The following is a 25,839-nucleotide window of genomic DNA, read 5'->3' on the forward strand; positions in this document are numbered from 1 at the left end:
AATCACTGCTTAGCAATGAACAACACTTTAAACCGCAGGTCTTAATTTCTTGATGTTGAGTGTTGGAATTTCATTGGAAAGAAAAATTCCCAACCTGGCCAGCACACAGCACTCCTTACAATGCTCTGCCAACTGCAGAGGACAAGGGCAAGCTAACATCCATTCTTGGTGTCATTGAGCTTGGTTGCTATTGTTTTGATATCTAAATTTCGTATTAATTTTCTGTTGCTTCTGAAATGATGTCTGGTTTTATTAGCCTGATTAATCTGATTATTCCACTTCTTTCATAATTTCCATCCAAAATAAATGAACCTATAAATGGAAGAAACATTTGAACTTGTAGCAGCTATTCAGGTGATTTAGCGTTTTGTAACTGAGAAACATTCTTCCAAGGGTAAAGTAAATGATACATGTTTTACCCATACCAAAGATAGACCCTTTAAATTTCCTATTCTCGTCCTCTGCTTATCTTTCTCTTGACCTTTGCTGAAATACATCACCCTAACTCATCAAGACTCTCCCTAACACATTTCTAACACTGTGGATCACACTTGCTGACTGGAAGCACAGCTGGCAAGGGATCTAAACCCCATCACTGGGCAAACTCAGTCTTCTGGCTTTGCCAAGAATAACATTTCAAGTTGGGTTGGTTTTTTTTTATAAAATTGTTACTGTACGGGGACAATTGATTCCGCATTTATTTGCAAGCGCTGATGACTCCATCCACGACATTAACACAAGGCTAAAAGCAAAACAACGGCGAATTAAACAGCCTAGACTTACTTAATAAGAACTCAACTGTTAATTAAAGCAAGATTACGGAATTCAGCCTAATTCTGCCGGTTGTCCCAGAAGGAAGCTGCAAGCGAGGACAAGCAGTGCCCTCTAGTGTCCCCGGCTGCCGAGCCCCCCCCGGTGCCCGCAGCATCGCGGGCGCTGCGAGAGAGCGCGCATCGCAGCACCGCAAACACGGACGGACACGGCTGCTGCTGTGAGGCACCCGCACCTGTGCACAGAGGCACCTGCTCATCCCCCACCGCCCTTGCTCGTCATTTCGTGCCCGGGTACACCTGCATCCCTGCACGGAGGCACCCGCGCATCCCCCGGCTCGCCGTTCTGCGCCGTGTACGCCCGCGGTAATGCGCGCACACCGCGGAGCTGACACGTCCACGGCATCTCTAACACAGCAGGCGGCCCAGAACAACAACAACAACAACAACAACAACAACAACAACAACAACAACAGGAAATTTCGGTGTGGAGCAATAGGCCACGCATGAAAACGGGTGTCAAAAAGCTCGGCAGGATCGCTCCTGTGAAGATGTGTAACAGAATACACAATACGGGCTGAATGCTAAATCGGAGTGGCCAGAACAGAGCCATAAGGTTTTGAATCCATCAGAAATTATAATTAAACCTCTAATGAGTGTTTTGACATATTACCTGCTTTTTCTTTGCTAATTGAAGGTTAAAACAATTTAGAATTTTCTATGGTCCAGTATCAAGATAACTTCTATGCCTTCTAGCCAATTACCTCAAACTTACTCCTTGGATATAAAAATAGTCTCCCAGCACTCTCAAAAATTTCTCTCTGATGGGAAAAATTCTACAAAACCTCAGCAGGTGTTTTATTTAAGCTGAAATTACAATGGAGTCAATGCTAGGTTTGTTTAATTTTTCATTTTACTGCATAAACATTTGACAAAGAGAGAAAGCTATCTGTTCGTCTTGTGAATGATAGTATGCATCATATGTTCATTAGTATTCTCATCATCCATAAAATATAGGCAATAAAATAAGGAAACAAAGACAAAACGTATAAAAGAATAATGCAGGACAGCACCAGTTATGGGCACATGGAAAAAGCCTCAAACATATAAAAAGATTTATATGAGGTGTCAAATAATTGCATTAAAAAAAAAATTAAAATTGCAGCCTGACAGTTACTTAATTTCATTTGCATAAAAAGTGCAAGTGACTATTTATAAATATATTCAGATCACAAGATGTTTGTACTGTTTTCCCACCTAAAGCATTAATACACATTTATTCCAATCCTTGCATTTTAGAAAGCAGTGTACATAATTAGGCTTTTACAAAAAGATTACAACACACATTATAAATTGATTCCTGCTTAATTTGAAGGCAGAAAATATGTATTAGCTCAAGAGACAAATGCTTGGAAACAGAAGGCTGAGAACGACAGTGCATACATCTTTAGATACCTTAAAAGACCATTAGGGCACAATTGCTGATAAAACGCAAGATTCATTAAAATGTGTAAGATTCATTAAAATCTCTAAATGCAATATAGATATCTAGGCTTAATATCAAAATTTGGAAGGTTGTGCTTTCAAGATTTTAGCAGTAATCTAAGCATTCTTAAAAAGTTAGCAATAGCAACTAAAATAATTCAACTGCATTTTATAGCAGATACTGCATCTATGGCTTTTATCAATAAAAATTTTTGCAGGAGGTGGTGCCATCCCAAACCCCAGCATGGTTCACCTCAGCACAAAATAGTTCGGGAGGCAGAAGCAAAAGCGCAATTGGATATTACAGATGTCAAGAAAATTTTTATTATTTCCCCGCTGCACACAAAGATGCTAACAGCTATTTTAAGAACAGAATAAAAGACAAAGTTGCCTGCCACAGTACGCTCCATCCCTCGTGGCAGAGGATGCCAACCTACTGCAGAAAATGTGATACACTTTAGGCTGGCCAGCAGAAGTTCATTTTGCAGAAAGAAGCAGTTGTTATTTACTCAGAGCTCAAGCCATGCGCGGCTCGCTTGAGGACAGGGAGCACATGCACAAGGCATCTGTGTGGCATGAGTGACACCAGCAAAAGAAAAGAGGAACCTGAAGACTGACATGTCCTCAGTATTACTCATTATCTTTGCACTGCAAGGAGGGTTACAATCAAAATGGAGGCTTTTTTGGGACCTCGGCACTTGTGCTGTTTGCAGCAGGTGGCTGGGGTGCACTGGCTTTGCAGAAAAGGGAGGAAAAAGAGGGATGCAGGCTGCTGTGTGGGGGCAGGCACTGAGTGTTTGCGGCTGACAGGCTGGAGAAGTTTCACTTGGGATACATCTGGGTGGAAGAGGAGTAATTGAAGGGGAGTGTGTCGATATGCGAGAGGTCAGGGCGAAGCAGGGAAGGACTGAAACACACCTCTTGTATTACCAGCATCAATAGGTCTTTGATGCTACAGAAAATTACTCTGCTAAAACTTATTATGAATTTTATACCAATACTATGTACAACATGTAATCCTGAGTGGGGCTGTATGAGATGTGTGCAGGGAGATGACAGAACAGCACATTGTGACATGTATGCATACGGCTTACTGAATGCAGGCAGATGCTTTTCCCTACAGGATGTGTCTCCTGAACTACCTGATTCTGAAATATTTGTTTAAGCTGCAAAAAGTTATCCTAGTCTGTACGAAAGAGAAACAGAAGCTAGAAAGATTTTTTAATTTCAAAGTAAGATACTCCGAGGAATGTGCATTATATAACTAAATATAATTTCGTGCAGTTACAAACTATAGACTTGCTATCCCTTTCCACAATTCATGCGAATCTACCAAATATAGTGACATTGAAATTTCAAATTTCTTTCTTTTCTGTAGCACTTGCTTCACAATAAGAGTTAAAACTTTACTTAGATTTTACTTAGAAGAATACTGCAAAATATAAAAAGGTATTGAGTACATATAAAAGAAGTGCAATTCAAAGCAAGGCCAATAATAAAACAGTGCTATTTCCCATACAATTTTCAATGAAAATCTGTTTTGCCCAGCCAAAAAAAGGATTTAGCTTCTACTTAAATAGGACAATTGCTCTGGGGACTTTTTCCTGGAAAAAAAGGTGTTAGGAAGCAACATGAGAATCGGTAAATCAGGATGATTCTAATTGTTTTGCCTTTGTCACGCACTATTGTTAGGAACACCAACACCCGTTACTGCAATAAGTAGGGCTAAAACTGTGACCCCACTAAATTTAGTAGTAAGCAGCCCCTGAGTATCATGCTCAAAGCAGCCTCTCCTCAAAATAAGAACATGAAGAAAATTAGCATTTCTGGAATGAGACAGGGAGGCTCAATCAATTCCCTCCTCTGATGGCTGCACCCGATTACAAGTTCTTCATCAAGTCTGTGTTGTTTAAAACCTCGTTTCACCTCAAAAAAAAAAAAAAAAAAGCATAAATAAATTTCAGTGACTTTTATAAAATGTACTTAGAGCATCTCACGAGTGATGGAAGTGTGCCAGTTAGATCATCAAGAGGTTTTGAATGGAGGGAAGACAACACATACGTATCATTCATGCAGGTAGGAATGAAGCAGCAGAAAACATTCTTAATTGGTACATGGTATCTGTCACATTAGCACTAACTGGACTCTGAAAATGTCTCTCTAGCAAAACAGCACAGAACTACTTCTTAAGCAGAATTACCTCTTCAATAATGTGCTTGTAAAATGAAAATGTCTCAGTGGCACGGGAGAGAAATGACACTTCAAACATCCTCTGTAATTTTTCCTGTCTCTAAAGATCACAATTTTACAAACTAAAAAAAAAAAACAAACCACAAACACCAAAAAAAAAAAAAAAAAAAAAAAAAAAAAAGGGAAAAAAAAAAAAAAACACACCAAAAACAAACCAACCCAAACCCACAGACTTGCTGAAATTACTACAGACTCTGAAATCTCATTCTTTATCAGCCCAGCATTAGAAAACTTTCATTTTTTGTTGTGGAAAACAGGAAAACTTTAAAATACCGATTTTTACATTATGCTGTTCTACTTTACTCACAGTGAGTAGAAGGATTTGCTTGCATTCCTGATGCCCAGGAATCAAGCAATTATTAAAACTCATTCAAAACATTTACTTCAACACACTAAGCTCACTCCACAACATCCATGGAGGGTATCTGAAAGTCTGGAAGTATCTACATATATCTTCATCATGTTTTCCAAGGCATCCACTTTGTTTAACAGCACAATGCATGCTATGGATACATTTTTTCCCAGAGACTATTTCTGCCTGAAGTAAGAGATTAGATTTCTTTTCTTCATTTTAATTTAATTATAAACAATCATGTTTATAATTAAATTAAAGTCTTTCTTTTTCAAAACTAAAACTGCTGGCAAAAGATCTCTTTTGCTACCAGAAATTTTCTTCAGGTCTTGATGCCCTGCATAGTTCATACACATGAACAAGTACAGCGTTTTCCTACAACTGGATAACACAGATAATGGGCTGCTACGAGACACTCAGGCTCTTCTTTTATTTTAGAATTAAAACCAAGTTCCACTCCCCATTTAAGAGATTTAAGAGTCCATATTTAGCCCATGACCATCTTCTACCTTCATTAACTCAAATATTAGCAAAATGGAGCTTAAGAAAAATGAAAAATGTTGCAGATGCAAATACATGTACAATGCAGACAGACAAAATATACAACACTTGCAAAGGATATCATTATGTATAACAAAATATATATCAATATAAACAATTTATATACTGAAACAAAACAGATCAGATTTCCACTTATGATCCTACTTCTTTTTTCCCTGCAGTATTTTGAAATCTGTATTTGCATGTTCATCCTCTATGCTATGGAAAACTCAAAATTCATCATTGATGCAAAATTCAAAAAAGATCCTTGTTCCAATAGGTCAACACATTCTTTTGTGATTTTAATAATGGCTTGTCCTACTACATTTATTATTCATATAGAATAAGGATAGACAATTTTTAGGTATTATATAGCTTTCTTCTGGAATATTAGCTTTGTGGCTTTGAGAGACCATTTTCTAAAGATCCTAATAGTCAAATGACATCTTGGGAAATGTTATATTCTCACCACATTTGCATGATAATGAAGATGAAATTTCATATATGCTACCTGAATTATACTTATCTGAGTTTTGTTTCACCAAATGACCAAAGGAATATGTTCCCTAGGCCAGAGTATCACAGTGCAATGTGAAACATTATTGCTTCAGTGAAAGACATGAAACTATTATCCAAGTAATAATAAAAAAAAAGCCTCTACAGTTTATGTTATTGCATTAACATGACCTTAGCTATGTATTGCTGCATACTTATTTATTTCAAAGAGAATTCTACAAAATCCACAAAAATATCCATATGAAATTTTCCTAAAAGTAATCAAGGAACACCTCTGTGATGCTCTTTGTTCTGGTTCTCTATAGGAGAGGAACTCTTTCACAGCATTTTGTTTTTCACTGACATGCAGTACTATCACTACTTGATAAAGTTCATATGTCAACTTATTCATTAGATATGAGCCACCCTTTGAGTAAAACACATTTCACCTTACCTGCAGGAACACACATGTGTTAAATCATTTTCTGAGCAAAGAAATTAGTTTGGTAGACAATAGTAACAGGCACCTTGCCTGTAATTAGGCATACAGGCAAATATGTGGCTTTCAGAAATTGCATCGGTGTGTTTTATAGCTCCTGGTTATGGGTTATTATTGCAGCAGATGTTGAAAAGCTCCATCCCCTACCAGGGTGAGTCAAGAACTCAGCTGCTTAACCTGGATTTGGAAAGACAGCCCCCAACACACCATGTTGGCAACTCAAGGACACTGTAGGAAAGTGTTTGTCCTCTCTGATCAGTCATTGGTCTGCTAAGCAATTTACCTGCACGATCCATTTTGGAGTATGCCTCCAGAAAACCAAACACAGCTTTATGCTGAAGGTGCCATTTTAGAACTATTTTTCTAACACTGAAGCAAATTTAGTACAAATCATACAAATTACAAACTGACAATATTAATCTAAGCTAAGACAGCAGCACACATATTCTTTGATTAATTCTCCTGTTATAACTGTGAACTCTTTGAAGACAGAATAGTTTTGATTTTGCTGGAAGCTATAGGCATTATTTTAAAGAAAAAAAAAAACCCACAGCATGGAATAATTGGTGTAAATGTAATATAGCTTTTCATCACACTCCAGTCTATGCTTCACTATAACTGCAGAAACACATTCAAATTAAGTGGAAAAAAAAAACCAAAAAGAAAAACCCCCAAAACAAAGCAAGTTATCCTGGAAAAGGAAAAAAAAAAAAAAAAAAAAGGAAAGGACTATACTCAAAGGAACATCTGAATAAAATTGCGACATCTGCAGTAGAGTTTTCCCTAGAATGTTTGAGATGAACTCGGCGTAACACTGCCTTCCAAGAAAAGACAGGGTGATCAATGCAGGAGCACATCAGGCTCCCTTGGACAGGCCAATCAATGCAAGAAAGAACCTTGCCCAGGGCCTTATGCAAATAGAAGCACGTCCTGCAACCCAGGGAGGGAACATGCGCAATAGATCAATGGCATCTGAAAAACCTTACAGCTATATCAGCCTCAGACAGTAAATATATAATGATGAATCCCTCACGTTCAGCCATGAACTCTTTAAACTAGGTTATTTTCAACAGCTGGTTTAAGGAAAAAAAGTCTGCTGGCTGTAGACTGCCATGGTGGTGAGGTGAAATAAGATTACTGAGGGTTAAATTAACAATGCCTTTTTTTTAAAGGATGAGATAATATAATTGCTGTACTTCAACACCTTGTAAAACACTGGCGGTTATGTACCCACAGGGGTAGGGACTGAGGTGGGGTGGGGCAGGGGTTATTTTAGTGTGAATTTTTTTAGGATATATCACTCCTGTCAGATGTTTTGAGCCACTCTAAGACAAAATATAATACGGATACTGACGAGCAAATAAAATGCCTCGGCTTAATCAAGGTTAAAACCTCATGCTCTTTCTATCCTTTCTATCCTGCAGGATACTGAGATTCATTATTAGACTTAATTTGCCTTAGAAATGGAAAAGAGAATAATAACTAATTAAACTATTTATTTTTCAGGTGTTTACGAGCCAATTTTACTCCTGAATTTGGACACATTGCATTAAAATCTCAGTTCAATTCTGCAGCACTAGAAGTAAAATTTTTCAATCAATACACATGTAAAATCTACTCATATTTTTATTTCTTATCACACTCAAGCAAAGCCCTTAAATAGGATTATTTTAACATTTAAACATTGGTAGTCATGCCATAATTAATATTAAAATACTTCACTAATATTCTGAAACAGCTATCTAACACATCTTGACTAAATTAAACAGAGTTCTAGAATAAAATGCAAATTCCAGCTGCTTCTTATGGTACCACAATTTGAGAGCTCCCTTCACCAATGTATGTTTGCATTTCTTTTACTCCACCTGGATTTGCAATGCCTAATATATTATTAACTGGTAGTTGCTCTGATTGATCCACTAAAAAGGGTTTTAAAGTTTTATAAATTCTCTACTGTTCCATGCAAAAGCCACTCATATACTTTTCAACATAACTACCATTTAAATTAACACTAACACAATATATTTGTGTGGTCTTAATGGCATAAGGTCACAGAAATGGGAAAAAATATGAAATAACACTGAGACAACTTCATCTTTTAAATGCTTTGTTTCATTAAGAGAAAACAAATGCCAGAATTTAGAACAGCTTAATATTTCAGATGGAATAATCTCAACTCACCACAAAACTCCTAAGTGCATACTATGTGTGATATTCCCACATCTATCATTGTATAAGCAAATATAAAACTCCTACTCTTTTTCTTTATTAGTCTTCCTATATACATTCAGAAAGAACTGTAAAACTTTAGATTGTGACAATGTCATATCTTGAAAAATCTCTAGTATTGTGCTGTCCTCCAAACCAACCTAGAGAGATAACAACACAGAAACTTTCATAAAATGCCAGATTTTTTTTCATACTGTAATTGCTGGGAAAATGATCCCACAACCAACATACTCAATCGTTTGACTCTACAGCCACATCAATACAAAGCCAGATACAAAGACCACATCCACAAAAACTCATGTTCTAGAAATTTCATTTTCCTGTCCTGATGCAACACAGCAAAAAGAGGCACCTTCTGGTAGGAACCAGAAACAGATGGATTAGATTAAAAAAAAAAAAAAAAAGAAAAAAACAAGATGCACATTCATAGAAGATTAAGAAGGCAAAGTCTGAAGATCTTCAGCCTGGATGGTGTGAAAAGCTAGTAAGTCTGTCAGGGAAAATAGATGTGACTTTTTATTGATGCACAGCAGCATACGTACCAGCACCTCAAGATTTCACCTCAGAGAGCCAAAAAAGAGATGAACTGAATTACTTTCTATCCAAAGAATGGCAGTAAGGCAAAACTGTGCACTGTCAGGTACTTAAGATACGCAGGACAGAAGACGTGTCTCTTGTTACCAACGATGAATTTCTCTATGTTCTGAAGAGCTCTAATGAGTGTGAGATGGTTCATACAGCAAGCACCTCTGTGGAACTTTTAACTTCTGGGAAGTTTCTGCAACCAGTGAGGAAATCAATAGCAATGAAAGAAATTCAGGAGAATCAGTTGTCCTGGGTTCTGAAATTAACTATCACAATCAACAGCGTGCTCTACACATTTTAAGGTGATGGCTGCACAGAGATGTTGACCATCAGCTCTGAGAGGCTCAAGGGAAGAAGTTTACCTGCAAACAGCTGAAAGGATGAGTGATGTGTCCTTTGAATATGGTCCTGTGCTTTGGCTTTTTTTTTTTTTTTTCTTTCAAAGCTGGAATTTGAAATGAAAAATAAACTGACTGATAAGTCATACCGTCTTGAAGAATTTAAAACAGTAGAAACAATGAAGGAAAGGAAAATAATACAAAGGAATTTACAGAATCAGAAGGAAATTTCTAGCCAGATATAGGACAGATGCCAAATATGGTTTTATTTAACATCTTCATTAATTACCTGGAATTAATTAAATTTGCAGGTGACAAAAAGTGGAAGAAACTGCCAAGAGAAGTAAGGCATGAAAGAAATACAAAACAAGCTTCCAAGATTCACAGACCTGTAGCACAAAAGGGATTGTTATGACAATCCAGTTTGTCATCCTGCACAACAAGGGCCACAACACAGCTAGATTTAATTAGGAAGACTGTGAGATATTATTGTTTGGGGGGGTGTTGGGAGGAAATAATCTACTACATTCACGTTCAGTGCATTCAGTACCACTGGGGAAAGGAAAATTGAGAACACTAAAACACTTTGAGAGATACATGAACATTAGCAGGTAACAAATTCAAAGAAATTTTATGAAAAAAAATCTAGTACCACTTAGGTTACTGATTGACCAAAATGCTCCATAGCATTTGTTCATAGCATGAAGTTCACCCTGAGTTAATTATGTTAACTGCACCTAGAATACTGAGTTCAATTCTCAGCATAATGCCAAAGAAATGTTGACAAATAGAACTGAATTCAGCAGATAGGCTTAAAAAATAAGAATTAAAAAAAACCCAGAACACATAGTTATAGAAGTTGAGCTACAAAAGAACAAGTTGATGAAATTATGAGAACAATTGCTAAAGATCACAAAACTCCTCAGGCAGAAACCTGAATGTCCACTGTGTAATGTATGGATTCTAAAACAATGCAAAGAGGTTATAAAAATATTAAACTAAAGAGATGATTCTAGAAAAATTTCTGCAAAGAAATGTAGAAAGTGCCTTTGATCACGAAATCCCATAGGCTACAAACATGGATTTCCAAGTAACTGGATTTCCAAGTAAACCCATCATTTACTCATATCCAGTTCTTTGTTTATTTTATAATTACTAAGCCAACTTTGGTGTCAAATTAGAAAATTATTATGAATGGTACAATGAGAGAAAAAACTAATGATAGGTGGTGCCAATAATTACTATTTAGTATAAAATTTCAGTAAATACTGTCTCTCTTCTTTAGGGAAGAAGGGAAGGGCCACATGCACACCTAGGCTCAGACCACAGCCTGAGCTGAATGAAGCAGGAGATACTAGATCAGCAAATGACTAAGAGGAAGCAAAATGTTGTCTAGAACGAGGTAACAAGGAGGGATGAATATTCAAAATGTGTCTGCTCTGACAGTGGCCAATGCTGAGACTTTCACTGCTACCATCCTCTACTATCGTCCAGCAGCAAAGCTAGCAGGGCTTCAGATGAACTGAGAAAGTGGATGCCTACATGGCATTTACACTAAACCACCAAAAAATTTAAAAGGACATGCAGCTATGGTGTTATGAACTATGCTGCAATCATTCATCATTCCTCTCTGTCTCCTCCCATTAGACCATCCTTCCGGACTGCAAGCTCTTTAGGACAAGGCACTGCTATATGATTGCAATCACAATAACAATAAGTGCTAGCAAGTGAACTAATGATCCCAGTGTATGCTTGTCAGTGTATTTATTTAGGCTAAGTGGCTTAAAATGTTTATCTGCTCTGTGTTAGAATGGGTAATATATGCATACAAATTCATATATATGTATACAAACACACACATACACACATATACACACATGCACACTTTCTTTATGTATCAGTAAAAGCCAAATGTGATTAAGAAGCTGTCTCCAGTACAGCAAACAGTGACTTGCATATTTCAATATTTTTTGCACCTACCATTTAATTTCCTTATGTTTGCAAACTCACACCACAGGATCTGCTATGCCTGTTGCTTTCTACCTCAAGCTGAAACTTGTGCATTTCAAAAAGCATTAGCAAAAAAGCATTAGCACTGTTTCCAAAAACAAGTCTGCTCCCATATTTTGTTATTCAAGGTCAGTGAGACAAACCTGATTGTGTGTACAGACTAGGGAGCAAGAGGTTGGAAAGCAGCACCATGAAAAGGGAGCTGGGGGTCCTGGTCCATGGCAAGTTGAACATGAGCCAGCAGTGCCCTGGCAGCCAGGAGGGCCAAGTGTGTCCTGGGGGCATCAGGGACAGCATCAGCAGCTGGGCAAGGGAGGGGATTGTCCCACTCTGCTCTGCTCTGGGCAGCCTCACCTTCAGTGCTGGGGACAGCTTTGGGCACTGCAATATAACAAAGATAGGAAGCTATTAGACCATCCAAAGGAGGGTAATGATGATGATGATAAAGGACCTTAAGGGAAAGCCATATGAGGAGTGGCTGAGGTGACTTAGTCTATTCAGCCTGGAGGAGACAGAGGGGAGACCTCATGGTCTTCAACATCCCCAGGAGGGGATGAGAAGGAACCTCTCCACTTCGTGACCAGTGACAGGATCTGAGGGAGTGGCAGAAAGCTGAGTCGAGGGAGGTTTAGGCTGGATATCAGGAAAAGGTTCTTCACACAGAGAGTGGTTAGGCAAAGGAACAGGCTCCTATTCCCAATGGAATAGGCTAATGGAATAGCACCAAGCCTGACAGAGCTCATGAAGTGTTGTGATAACACTCTCAGGGACATGTTGTGATTCTTGGGGTGTCCCATGCAGGGTCAGGACTGGATGATCCTGATGTGTCCCTTCCATTTCAGCATATTCTTTGATTCTATGATTGTAAGTAAGGAGGAAGGAAAAAGTTGTTTGCAACTTTCAAAAACTTTCAAAAAGTTGTTTTCAGCTGGTTGTTAGAGGTTTGACCTGGTTTTGGTTATAACCCAGCTATTCCAGTGGAGTAAGCCTCGAGTCAGAGCAGCATCAACTCCAGACAAATTAATCCAAAAAGTGGTCCAATTGCTCACAGCTGAAAATATGCACCTGTTTATGATGGCTTTCAAAGGAACACAGACTCCTGGGTCACACCAAGGACCAACAGCCTCAGCCAATCACTCACATAACTCTTGCCATATGCGGGTCATACTTGGCAGCAGCTTTGTCCCAGTCCTTTTCCCAAGAAGGACTTCCTAATTCAATGGTGAAAAACCTAATTCCACCCTAAATTTATTCATGACAGTTCTAATCCATGTTCCTGTGCCAACATTGTTCTTTGGCTTATAAGGCTCTCCCTCCCTGCTGATTATTCTCCTGATATATTTGCTGAGTGCTACCAATCCCTCCAAGCTTTCCTTTACCAGGCTGAACAAGCCATATTCTGCTTCTGCAGCAAATACAAAGCAGATGTTGAACCTTCTCTTTCTAGATATACTACCAAAGTTAATGTAAGAGCACTAGCAAGTTACATAGCTCTTTTCAAGGCTGATAAGCCTAAAGCATGTGTATACTATCTCTATAGCCATATTGAAGTTGGTGCTTATGATACACAGGACCTATTCATGTTGGCACCACGTCACAGCAAGTCTGAGGATCCTTCACTGCTTCTGGCAAAATTTGCTTCCCATTGATTCAACTGTACAAGCACCTCTTTCCCGTCTCTCTTCCACACTGACTTACCTTCCCAAATGTCTCACATCACCTCAGATGAATCACAGCAGCACGCTGTGTAGTAGCAGCATTAGCAGTCCCCTTCCTGGGACAGAAAGAGCAAACAAATCACAGTATCATATCTGACTCTTGTTATGTTAGCTGGTCACTCACTTACAGCTACTGGCAATGAAGACAGCTATCCAAGGGTTTCTCCCTTGCTGCTCTCTGCTGATGAGATCACTCTTCACTCTTTGTGCAAATGACTGACCAGCCAAAACTGAACTATCCTGAAGTTTGTATTATTTCCTTTACTTTCTATTACTGTAGAAGTTCTACTTCTGAATACAAGTGGTGACTTCACCACTTAATGCCAGGATCCAATTTCAGGAGCACATACTTAATTTGTGTACCCACATCAATAACAGGAATACTAAAAAAATCAGCATCAAGGCTAAAGACCCTGTTCCTTATGCAACCTTTTTTTACACAAATGGTTCCTCCATTTGCTTCTCTTGTCCACCCTCATTTCTCATTTGATCTTTTTCAGATGAATGAGTACTTTTCCAAGAAGGACGACAAGAATAGCTGAAATAAGCAACGAAACAGAATTAAGATTTTATTTTTACTTTCAGACTTGTTCTTCTGAATGTGAGCGTTAAGTTAGATGTGCCTCAAAAAGATGATATTTTAAGTGTCCAACAAAGAAAAATCTGAGACCTAAACCAGGCAGGGTTGGGTGAGATGACTTGTCCAGACTAGACATGCAAGCCAAATCCCCATGAACCCTTAAGACAGCATCTCATCTCCCAACTGTCATTCAACATCTAGAGTGTCTTTTATTCCCTTTCCCCCGTTAAATTCTCACAAAGCTTTAAAGCACAGTGGCATTTTGGTTTTGTCTTCACAATAAGGACCCGGTCACTGAGCTGTTTTTCTTCTCAGCTCTCTACTTCTAGCTCTCCCTCATCACAGATCTTATGTTATCTCTATCACACATCAGCACATATATTTCAATTTAACATGTCAGCCAGGGGAATTAAGAGTTGCATGTCCACAGTACCAACTCATCAATTTTCCAGGCAAACTGATTTAAACAATAAGTAGATATATTTATATAAGTATATACAAAAAGCCAAATATAACAAACCATTCAGTTTGAGACTTCAGGAAATTAAATTAATGAAAAACTAATGACAGGTTCACAGCCTAGTCATTAAGTTTCTTAAATTGCATTTTGCCTGTGCCAGAATAATGATGCAGCCTCAGAGACTTGCAGGTAGCTCAGCAGGTGCCTGTCTATCATCATTATTATGGCAACTATCAGCGCCAGTCAGGGCCAGGTCCTTGCCATACTCAGCACAATGCAGCAAAATGAAGTGGCAGCTTATTGCAGAGAGGATCTCAAAATGATGGACCTAAAATTATTTCAAATTGCCAAAATTTGCAGATTTGACACAATTAGGACTCTGCAGTGGATACAGTAATTTGAACAGTGTGTTTTGAGTGCTCTGATTGTAATAAAGCCCACTAAAAAGACACTTTCCCCCCGTTTTTGCATACACCTTTACCACCCTTCCTATACCTTTGTGAAAATTATCAATACATACAGCCAGTATTTTAGTCAAAAGAATAATAATGAATACTTTACACCTGCTAAAGACAATGAACCTACTTCCCTCTTCCTAATCATTACATTCCCTTGTGTACTTTGTATTCCTATAGCAGCATGAATGATGTAAGATGGAGATATCATTAATGACTCTCACAATTTTGTCATGATTCCTATGATATTTGGTATTTTCTTAAAAAAGATAGTATTTAACTAAAATGAAACCAAAAAAGCTACAGCTCAAATGATAAGATTATGAGGAAATGACTGCAAATGTGAAGCCTAGGATCTCAGAAATATAGGATCCAAACAGCAGAAATCTTCCACAAAGATTCTCCTGTGTGAGCCTTTTATGCAGGCAATGACAAGGAAAAACATTTTTAAAGCAAAATAATTGTAAACCCACAAAATTTGGCAGAAAAGCTCAAAGGAGGCGTTGTACCAGAAACTTCTTATTTTCTGTAAACTAAATATAAAATTGACTCCATCAACTTGAAATTCTCACTTTCTGTTAAATTTCATAAAATTATTATAAGCTTGGAGTTGGGAAAGTTCCACAATTTACCATCAAGTAAAGCAAACTGATTCTGAAAATAAATCCTCGACTACACTCTGCAAAGGATAACAGAATTAAGAAGCTGAGAAGTGTTCATGAATCACTGCTTGAGTTTTTAAAAATCAGTAATTAAAAATTAGCAAAACACAATGACCCAGCAATTATTTTTAGTGCTGTGCATTCAAAAAGTAATTTACATGTAGATATTATCATATGCATGTTTAATTTCAAACCACAATTACACCAAGTTTTAATTACTAAATATTGAGATACATTCTAGCATATGGCTTATGATTTACCATTTGTAATTCAATGTACAAAACAACAGAACAATAAAACTTAATACATTTACTGGTGAAACTTTATTTCCCACACATTTTAATAACTTTCAATTATTCCCCTAGTAATCTATGACACAACAAGGTACAGAAAATGTGTGCCTACGTTATAGTAACTCGGTAACGCTTCCTGTGTATTTGAGCATGAACTGCAGACTTACCCTATCTTTCTTAACATCCTGCAATCATAAACATGAGAAAATGTAGATCAAAAAGCTGCAAAGATCAATAATTTTGACTTGATGTGGCATGTATTTGAAAATTCCAGCCAAGCCTTACTTGTATGTTTAATGAAGTATTTCCAAAACACAGCCTCATTTTTATGGTGAGCAGAAATTTGGAATGAAGACCAAATTTTGGCCACCAAAGTTCTGTAAATAAAAAATTACTCTCCTTTTATACTTTAATTACTATAATACTATAATATTATATAATACTATACTCCTTTAATTTCATATGTGATGGTCCTATTTCACTTTGTGTTTCCCAGCAAAGTGCATGCCAATCACGGGACGAGGCAGAGCAGAACTGCCTTTCCTATGCTACCTCCCTCAGCAGCTTCAGACAGAGGAGCACATGGATGGGTACTGCCTGTGCAAGGCTGAACACTGTCCTCTGCCTTCTCCTGGGACAGAAGCAGCTCCTCCCACACAATGGTATGAACACCCATGAACAAGACTGCTTAGTATCAGATCCTGTTTAATGCCAGAACACCCTATTTTTGCCAGGAGCCTTGCACCCTTATGAAGTGGCAAGATGTGGCTGAGATGACTGCAAAGCTATCACGACAGACTGTCCATCACTGAACATGGAAACTTTACTAAGGAGATATTACATGAAAACACAAATATTTTTTTATATTTTTGCTTGTTTTTTTTTTTTCCCTGCAGGCAAAATAAAATTCAGAGGGCTCAGGCTGAAACCTTCACTCCAAATTAAAGCCATATGCTTCACACTGCTCCCCTGCAAGAGGCACGGATGCAGAAGGAGCAGCTGTGCAACAGGTCTCTATAACAACCGTAACCTACAATTTCATGAATCAGTTAACCCAAAAACTTGCAAAGGAAGTGTAGAGGTGGTACAGTTGCTATATGGTGTAGCTGCTCTATCAACCTCATCATCACCCCCACATGAATCAGAGAAGAAAGTGAAGCGATCGAAAATGTATTTGTCATAAGACAGTAATTGCCCATCAGCTGCTCCATTTCTCTTTGGAGCTCATTGAAATTACTAAGTGCTGTATGGATATAATGTTTAAGAGAAAGGAGAGGATAACAAAATAAAACTTAAAAATTAATACTGCGATGAAATCGTTCAGGGCTGATTTCAATGATATGTCCTTCAGTGCATGAATTATTTAATCAATCTGCTTTTAGTAGAACCCAAATATCAAACTATCTCTGCCTAAACCAGGTGCTAATACCCTTTGATTTTCTAGAAAAACACTGAGCTACATTAAAAATACATTTCAGGTCTAGTTTTGCATGACAGATATGTGATGTGTCAATGGATATGTATTATATTCTTTCTCTCAGGCATGCATCTCCTGCAGAGACAGCAGACTACAGAAGCTGACTCTTACTGAGACCATCTTGTCTTTCTGACAAAGGTCCTTTTTAACTTCTTGCTTACTGGTTGCTTCCTGCGATTGATAAAAATTTTTGCTCAGCTTGTGATAATTTCACAGGCTCTGAGCACCCTGACCCCAGAAGCCCCAAGGTCAGAAGTCAAGTCTTGTTCAGAAACATCAGAGTGCTTCATATTAAAGTAGAACAAAAGTGAAGAAATATCCACCAGTGTGGCAAGAGAAACAGGCAAAATGGGAATGACACCTTGGTCATCTGTTACCCAGGCCACCTCAAGCCATTGATTGAAATGTGATGGAAAAACTCTCCAAGTCTCCTTCAAGTCAGCACTCTGGGAAACACTGAAGAAGGTCTCCAGTTGATTCTCATTCCTACCCTCTGCTATGTGTGTGTATCTCTGGGCATCTGGTGACCCAAAAAATGTGGCTTTACAAACCCTACAGGAATTCTGCCAAAGCTTTACTTTGGACCCACAAGTTGTATCAGAGTAACCAGGGCTGAAACAACAGAGCAGCAGAAAACCACAACTCAGGAAAGCAAAGAAAGAACAATTGCTCCCTAATGCTTGTGACATCTCAACAGCAACAGGCACATACAATGCAACACATGTTTTGCCCAAGGATATGGTTACAGAAGAAGTTATTCACCTTAAAGGTCTCTTGAGCATTTAGTTTTGAGACTATTTATTGAGAAGGTAATAAAATATCTGTGAAAAATAATCAATTCTCAAACCATCTCAGATTAAAAAAATGAACTGTTTCTCAAGTCTCAAACCTGTACATGTCACGTGTATTTTGCACATACTCTTCCAGGACCACAGAGAAAGTGAAAATGGCATTAATTTCAACAACATCAACAAAAAAAAAGCAAAAGGGGGCTCCCTTTCAATAACAATCCCAACATCCTGATACTGCTACTTAGAGCAGTGCAAGACTAAAACAAACACACTCATGCATGCTTTTTCTTAATGAAGCTTTTATTTTTATGTTCAGGCAGGAAACACCTCAATCAACTTCAGTTAGATTAAACTAATGTGTTGTAGACAAAAGATACACATATATGTCTGCTGTTTCCCATGTCTATAAAATGTATATGTATGCTCTGCAACTTACCTTTCCACAATAAATAGGACTTTTTACTTTACTACAAAAAACTACTTCTTTGTTGTTTTCTTCAATAAAACACATCCTGATTACACTACTGTCTTAAAATCACATGAGGCGACTGCAGCTACACTGACAGAATGGTATACAACTTTAACAGGCAGCTTGGTATACCAGATGGGGTTGAGAGATCTGCCTTTAGAGAAGGGTGAAAGACTGACAAACTAGATGTTCAGCAGACTCAGCACCAGATGTAGAGCAGCTTTATACTGAGCAGAGTTTTTCCCACCTTTTATCACTGCAGAGCCTAATAAATGGGGAAACAGAAGTCTTTCCAGCAAGTTTTGCAGACCTTTGTAGAAAGACTGCAAAAATGGCATAAAACTGCCAAATTCCCCCACATGTTCAGTTCCAATCTGTACACAAGAAGCTCCATTTGTTACTGTGACTTCACTTTAAAACTGTTTTTACATCTCCCCAGGTCTTCCTGCCCCACAGCAGAAACTGCTGCCTTTCAGTACACAGTCTGGACAAGTAGGATGCAGCGTGTTCTGTTTCCCCACAGTCTTTCAGGTTCATGCACACTTGGAACCTGACTGTCTATCTCAAAACCAGAAAAGAAGTGACCTTCTGGTAGCAAGGAAATCCTGACCAACCTGTAGATGGTTCAGTTCATTCGCTCAGTTGTTTCTACATGGCTACTTTCAAGAAGGTGATCACAAAAAATGTAGAAAATCTGTGACAGTCTTCAGGAAATAAGGCAATGGGAAAATTCACACTTACCAACTCTACAAAGGCAAGTCCACCATAACTGTGAGCAACAAAAAACACATTCTCTGCAGCTGACTGGGAAATAAAATGGTCCCAAACATAAATCGCATGTTCTTCAGGAGAGCCATTATCCTGCAGAAAGAAATTGTGTTTGTGACAATTACCCTTTAAAAAATGACAACTCCGTCTAAAAGCAATGTGTTCCTATATATTAGAATGTTTTGTTAAAACAAAGATAACATGAATACACACTAGTATCAAAAAGAGAACAGATTCTTTTGTCTACATAAAGAAAATTCAAGATTGCAATTTAAAGGCAGTAAAATGTTGCTTTTTGGGCTTACTTTAAAAAGTGTAACAATAATTATTCATCTGCAAAATTTTGTGTAAATACCATGATGACAATTCTGCTAAACAGAGGCATTCACAGGAGTTATGAGCCACAGCTAGTATTTTCATTCTTTTGACAACTCTTTGTCAAATGTTTGTTCGCTGAGGGTTTGTTTAAAGTACTTATGCCTTAGATTGGTAAATAAAAACAGGTAGGAACAATATAAATACATAATTGGACAATAATTGATGTTGGTAAAGATCTAGAATTTCAGGTTTTACTTTTTTTTTCATACTATGAGCCACTAGAAAACTGAATTAAGATTAAAATTGTGGTATTTGCAACTACTCTTTTAAATCTTACATTTTGTAACTGCAGTCTGTGAGACATGGTGCAAACAAAACACCTCTACTCTAGTGGTAGCCATTACTTTGGAGTTTTTGGCAGCTAGGGGACCATGTTTTCTTACTATTGAACAAGATTTTGTCAAAGCCAGCCAGTGTAAGAGCCACAGAAAGCACTAGAGTGACACAAATTGATTTTAGTGCACTCTCATCAAAACTCACAGCTCTGTACTCGTATCTTAGATGCTCTTGGAAAGAACTATACCCCTCTAGATTTTCCTTATTTCTTGGGTTGTTGAGGTCATAACTACAAATTTGGTCTAGTCTCAGGTGACAAGAATAAGATGCTCTGCTAGGTACCCTACTCCACCAGTATTTCACACACCCAGGATAACAATGCTGGCTCTTTTCAGACTTTTCAATGCCAGAAAAAGCTGATCAATCAAGGTAATGTAATTTCCTAAAATTTGCATCCCTTTTTCCTTTGCTCTGTGCCAGTAAAAACTTCACATCCTTAGTTAACTCAGAGACAACAAAAGCCTTGTTTCTTTAGGAAAAAGGAAGCACAAACTAGCAAAAGCCACTGGCAATCAGAATCTGCTAATTGCAAAGTGTGAATTATTGAAATTTATCAAGAATGTTGAGGTGATCTAGATCTCAATTCTGCAATTCAGTTTTGGGGATTTAAGCTCCCGTAATTGTCTAAAATGAGTGGGAAGAGATACAACTAAATAATGTGGTTGATTTTGGCTTTTATTTCTATTCTCATATCCCGTTTTCTAAGTAAGAGTGAGATGGCAACAAACCTTTTATGGATCCTCACTCAAAGTTTTTAGGATAATGATATGTTTTCCTGCTTCAGCAGAAGTGTTTATAAGACAGCAAAACCTGAATTTCTCTTACTCCTGGACAGATTCTGCTCTTCACCATGACAGAATGTAGTTTTAGCTAATTATGAATCACTTATTGTAAATGCATCACCTATTCTTAGTGTGACAAAGGACTTATTTCAAAACAGTTTGTTGCTGTTTTGAAATTTGATTGTATAGATAGGTACAGAAAGACTTCTCCCTTTGTGAGGAATGAGGGAAATTTTTAAAAAGAAATTGCAAAAAGAAAGTAAGATTGACAAACCAGTTATTAAGATAAAGCGGAAGGACAACTTGAACAGGAGCTTCCTGTACAAAAGTGATGTACTTTATAATATGCATGGAAAAAGCACATTAAAGCACTGGGAAAGTTTCAGAATCACTAATTTATTAAAATATTTACCTTAGTTATACACACAGGAGGTATTTATTTTTCAATAATAATGTTGCCATTGATACTCTTAACAGCAACTTTTGTATAAGTACCCAATGCTGTTTTAACAATCTGAGGAAAAGAGGACTTTTTCTGCTTCATATAGCATTTTCAGGTTACTTTGTATTTATTATTCTACACACTGCTGGTAAAAGCACACAATTTTAAATTCCACAAGACTAAAATAAGTGAAGAGCTTCTGAACTCAGGTCAAAAAAGCTTTCACCAATCAAAGCATAACCAGTGGTCTAGTAAACTAAATTAATAATGGCACAGCTTCACAGTCCAGTACAAAAACTCAACAGGATTCTATAAAAGCAAAAAGAAATGAGCTAGAATGAGTTAAATATAGACTGTAACTTCCTTTATTATCAGTTAAAAAAGAAAAAAAAAAGCCATAAAATGTCAGGATAAACTGGGCTGCTGTACACTCTGCTAAATCCTTTAGCAAGGTAAGGAAAGCACATGTGCATAAGAAGGAGTCTGGAGGAGTCCTACATGTTCAGGAGAAAAGCTCTTTCTTCAGAGCATCTGCTTATTTTCCCCCCTTGTAACAAGCCCGTGTTACAAACACCAGGTCTGTACATGGAACATGCAGCTGCAGGAGGAGAGCACAGCTGATCTCCTCAGGATTTCCAGTTGCACTGGGTCTGTGTAGTTTAACCTCTACTCCCTGCTTTGGATTAAATTATGTGACTGGATGCTGCACTTTCAGCATGAAAGGTGGCAGCCCAGGCAGCTGTTGCTTTCTGCAATTTCACTGCAGCTAAACTGAATGCACTTACATAGAACATTGTTAAACTATTTGATAGAGAAGGGGTCAGATTTTACATAATTATCTATACAAGTTTACAGAAACTAATGGACATTAGCCTGGAGAAATCACACTATGCACCTCAAAAGGCACCTCAGGCTGAATGCATTCTTGTTTGTGAAACAGATTGAGATGGACACGTGCTGGGAAACTTGAACTTAGATTTCCCACTGCTGACAGCTGGTTACCTGTAGCAGGTAATTTTCTGTCAAAATAAGTAGTCTAGTTTTTTGGAGTTGTGGAAGTCATAGTTGTAGGTCTTCATCCCTCTGAAAACCCTTCCTCTTGATCAATAATTAGACATGAAAGGAAAAAAAGATTAAGAACCGTATGATGTGAGAAGGCCCTTGTGCAATGGTTATCCAATACAAAGGAACCCAAACAAGGCTATTCCTGGGCCAAACATTGGGCAGAAATGTGGGGGGAGTGAATTCATATTTTGGTCAGCCATTTTTTCCAGTATGGCTAGTGCTGGGAGTCGAAAGGTATGTAACATTTTTATGGCTGGACCCATTAGGTATACACAGATAAACAGTATGCACACTGTGACTACAACATTACATTTTGTTGCATTAAAAAAACAGGTCAAATTTACCAATGTAATATCACAGTCATTAATAATAATAATTAATAATAATAATCAATAATACCAGGTTGGAGTGATGCAGCAACTGAAGCCTTATCAACCATGCCAGATTCTAACACCTAGACATTGCAAGGTCTGCAGTTATGATGGACTACCTGAGTTGATAACACATGGAATTGTCTAAACAACATTTGCATATTTGTGTAATTATTTCCTAAGGTTAATTAGCTCCTGCAAAGCAGCTTGCCCTTTGAGACTGCTTACTGTGACAGGTTCACGTATTTAGTGTTTCAGTGCCAAATTTTAGTTTGGGTTTTGTTCCTCCCCTCCCACCCCCCAACAAAGTAACCTATTGCCATAAAGTTACAGATGGGGCAAGATCTGGAGACCTTGAACCACCATTAGCTTTACTGAGACAGAGTAGCTCAGATCCCCATCTAATACATCAAAACTAAATAAAGTCACATAAAGAAAAAAATAAAGACTAAGAAATTTAGTTTTCAGATCTGGTAATCTTCTACTTTCAGTTTTTTTTTTTTTAATCAAGCAGTAGAAATCACATTTTTCTGAGACAGAGGAAAAGTGAAATGCACACAAATGGGGAAATATGCCATAGAACGGAACAACCTTTAAAGAATTTATTTGAAGGTGGTTTCTCTAATTACCACTTATCACAGTAAAACAATTTCTCCTAGCTCAATAAGCTGCTGTAACCAAGTATGGTACATGAGTAAAATATGGGAGAACAGAACTGGACACTGGCTGGGAGGCAGAAGGCTCTGATCTCCTGTCCCTGGATATGTTAGATCTTTCCCACCAGAACACCTTGGCAGTCACACACAGTTCATCACATTGCCTCAGGGAGCCTTGAGGCAGGCAAACTTTTGTAATTCACCCCAACTCTTCCAAAAAATATTACATTTAAATTCATATAAATATAAAAATATCCTTTTACAACAGCACCCTTCATGACTACTAAATGATGCTTATCACCTCTTGCATTTTTCTCACTCCTTTTGCAAATATTTGCCTTACATGAGACAAAAACCATTTTCACCATGGAGGAACAAAACGCAACTTTACAACAGGTTACTACCACCAGAGCAGCTCCAAAATCTCCATGCAGGACATGGTCTAAGAGTTTTCTGTCATGGTTCAGGAATGTCACTTCCTAATTTAGTGATTCCCCCAACCAAGATTCTCCAAACCAGAAACCATTCCTCCCACCGCTCTTCTGGTGGGAGACACAAAAGACAGAGGTTATGGGTTGAAATAAGAATTTACTGGAAACAGCAATGAGATAAGAAAAAAAAAATCCCACTAACAGTAACAATATTAATAAGAAAAGTATACAGAAAAGAGGGAGATTTACATTAAAAAAGAAATGCTCACTGAGCCCAAGCTGACACAAAGAAATGAACAAAATAGCAGATAGACCCTCCTCACCTGTGCTCTTCTTCCTGACCTCAAGCCATGCCACCTCCTCCTGGGAAGAAAGAATTCCCCATTCCTGCCCCAACAGTGACAAGAGGTGATACAGAACAATAACCTAGACATGCCCACATGGCTCCAGACTCCGTCCCCTCACATTTACTGCAAAAAAATTAGCTCTGTCCTGGATGAGAACCAAGATAGTTTTGAGGGCAAGAAAGATGACACAAAAGCAAAAATACCAGCCAGTATGTGATTTCCCCCCCTTACCAGAAAGTAACTATGGCATTACAGCCACAGAGGAAGATTAAAATAAGGAAAGCATATAAACTGAAAACAGGAAATGAAGGAAGCAAGCATTTTGTATTAATGCATTTCTGCAGCATGAGTTTGTGAAGACAAGACTTGAAAGTGTCTAGCACAGGACATTTAACCAGATTTTGCCTTTAACTGAGAAATTTCAGTGTATTAGGAAGTATCCCATCTACCTGAAAATCTTTTTAACCTTTTCAATCTCTGAGCTGGGAGAATTCTTGCACAGTTATTTGGGAAAAGCTCCCTGCTCCAATACGAGAGGTGATCCCAGGAGACAGCAGGACCTTTTAGTAACAGTAGCAATGGTATTTCTGCTTCACTTACTGACACAGACAACACTAACCTGTACGCTACAAAGATACCTAAACATGAAGATGGGTTGGGTCTTGCACAACTCTTAAATAACTGAGCTTTCAGGAAGCATGGCAATAGTCACACCATAGCAGGATATTCTATACAGAGGCAATTGCAGCTCTCTGAAACCAGACAAAAGGATGCTGCAAAAACAAACACCAAGGTCATCTCAGCAGCAAAGCAGTTGAGAGTGGGGGAAATAATAGTGGAGGAAAAGTGACAGTGGAGGCAAATTTACACCAAATCTTAAATCTGACAACATGCATCTGAAATTCAGTTTAGTAGGTCATGTAAAAAGCTCAGGAAAGCAAGGATGATGAAGGCTGAGCAGTGAGTCAAGCAAGTTATTTTAGTTGCTGTGTCCTGAGTGAGAAAGAGACAACTTGAGAGAAAACAAGAGGAGAAGAGATGAAATCATAGACATCTGATTCTCTGGCTTTTAAAGTCTGAATAGAGGACACATTTCTTTCCTTCTTTTATGGGCTGTGTATGGATTTTATTTGCATACTTGGCCATATTAAACCACAAAACTCAGCGGGATTTGATCAGCTGTGCAGAGTGGGTTCATGGTTATCAGTATCTGGTGTAGCTCTATGGAAACACAGAGCATTCAATCTGCACTGGTTCAACACTAAAATCATGTAAATGTATGAGTGATGTTATTTTATTCAGCATCTGTATTCAGAAATTCCTTACTTATGACCTTAGAAGGGATTAAATCATGAGTCTTCGGAATTAAAAATGCAAGACTCTTGCACTTGCAGGAAGAAGGGGTGAAATAAAAAATTATACTATCTTTTTAAGGGCACTTTCTGAGGTTGGAGCCAGATACATACTGTGGCAGTAGGCAGGAGTCAGTTTTGAGACAGGAGAGACCAGGTATCACAATAGCTAAGCCTGGTCATTTGTGGAGTGGCTGGATATAAATACCATACCAAGGCTGTTATCTGGCACATGCCTTCAGAAAGCAATATGGCAAAGTGACTTGAGGTTGATTTTCCTTTTTTGTATTACAGATCTCAGTTTATTCCCAAATCTATTTGAGGTGCTTTGTTTCAATTTCTTCTGGCTATTTTATTTGTGAATTGGGCTGGTGATGGAAGTGTTCCCAATATTGCTCATGAAGCCCCAGTAATGTGTGAATAGAGTCAGCAGCACAAAGGAAGACCAGAAGT

General features: G+C 38.0%; 1 protein-coding gene across 6 annotated transcripts in view; it reads right to left on the reverse strand.

The window, feature by feature from the left end:
• The window catches only part of FAM172A (family with sequence similarity 172 member A), a 250,027-nt gene that overhangs the window by 84,293 nt on the left and 139,895 nt on the right, over window positions 1-25,839 (reverse strand). For 4 of the 6 annotated variants that reach the window (XM_056513643.1, XM_056513641.1, XM_056513644.1 and 1 more), the window contains one exon: window positions 19,200-19,319. The exons of the other annotated variants lie outside the window; for them this stretch is intronic. In XM_056513643.1, coding sequence (XP_056369618.1) covers window positions 19,200-19,319 — 120 coding nt within the window. The remainder of the gene's footprint in view (window positions 1-19,199; window positions 19,320-25,839) is intronic. 6 annotated transcript variants of the gene reach the window in all.

Source organism: Oenanthe melanoleuca, chromosome Z (assembly GCF_029582105.1).
Source record: "Oenanthe melanoleuca isolate GR-GAL-2019-014 chromosome Z, OMel1.0, whole genome shotgun sequence".
NCBI lineage: Eukaryota > Metazoa > Chordata > Aves > Passeriformes > Muscicapidae > Oenanthe > Oenanthe melanoleuca.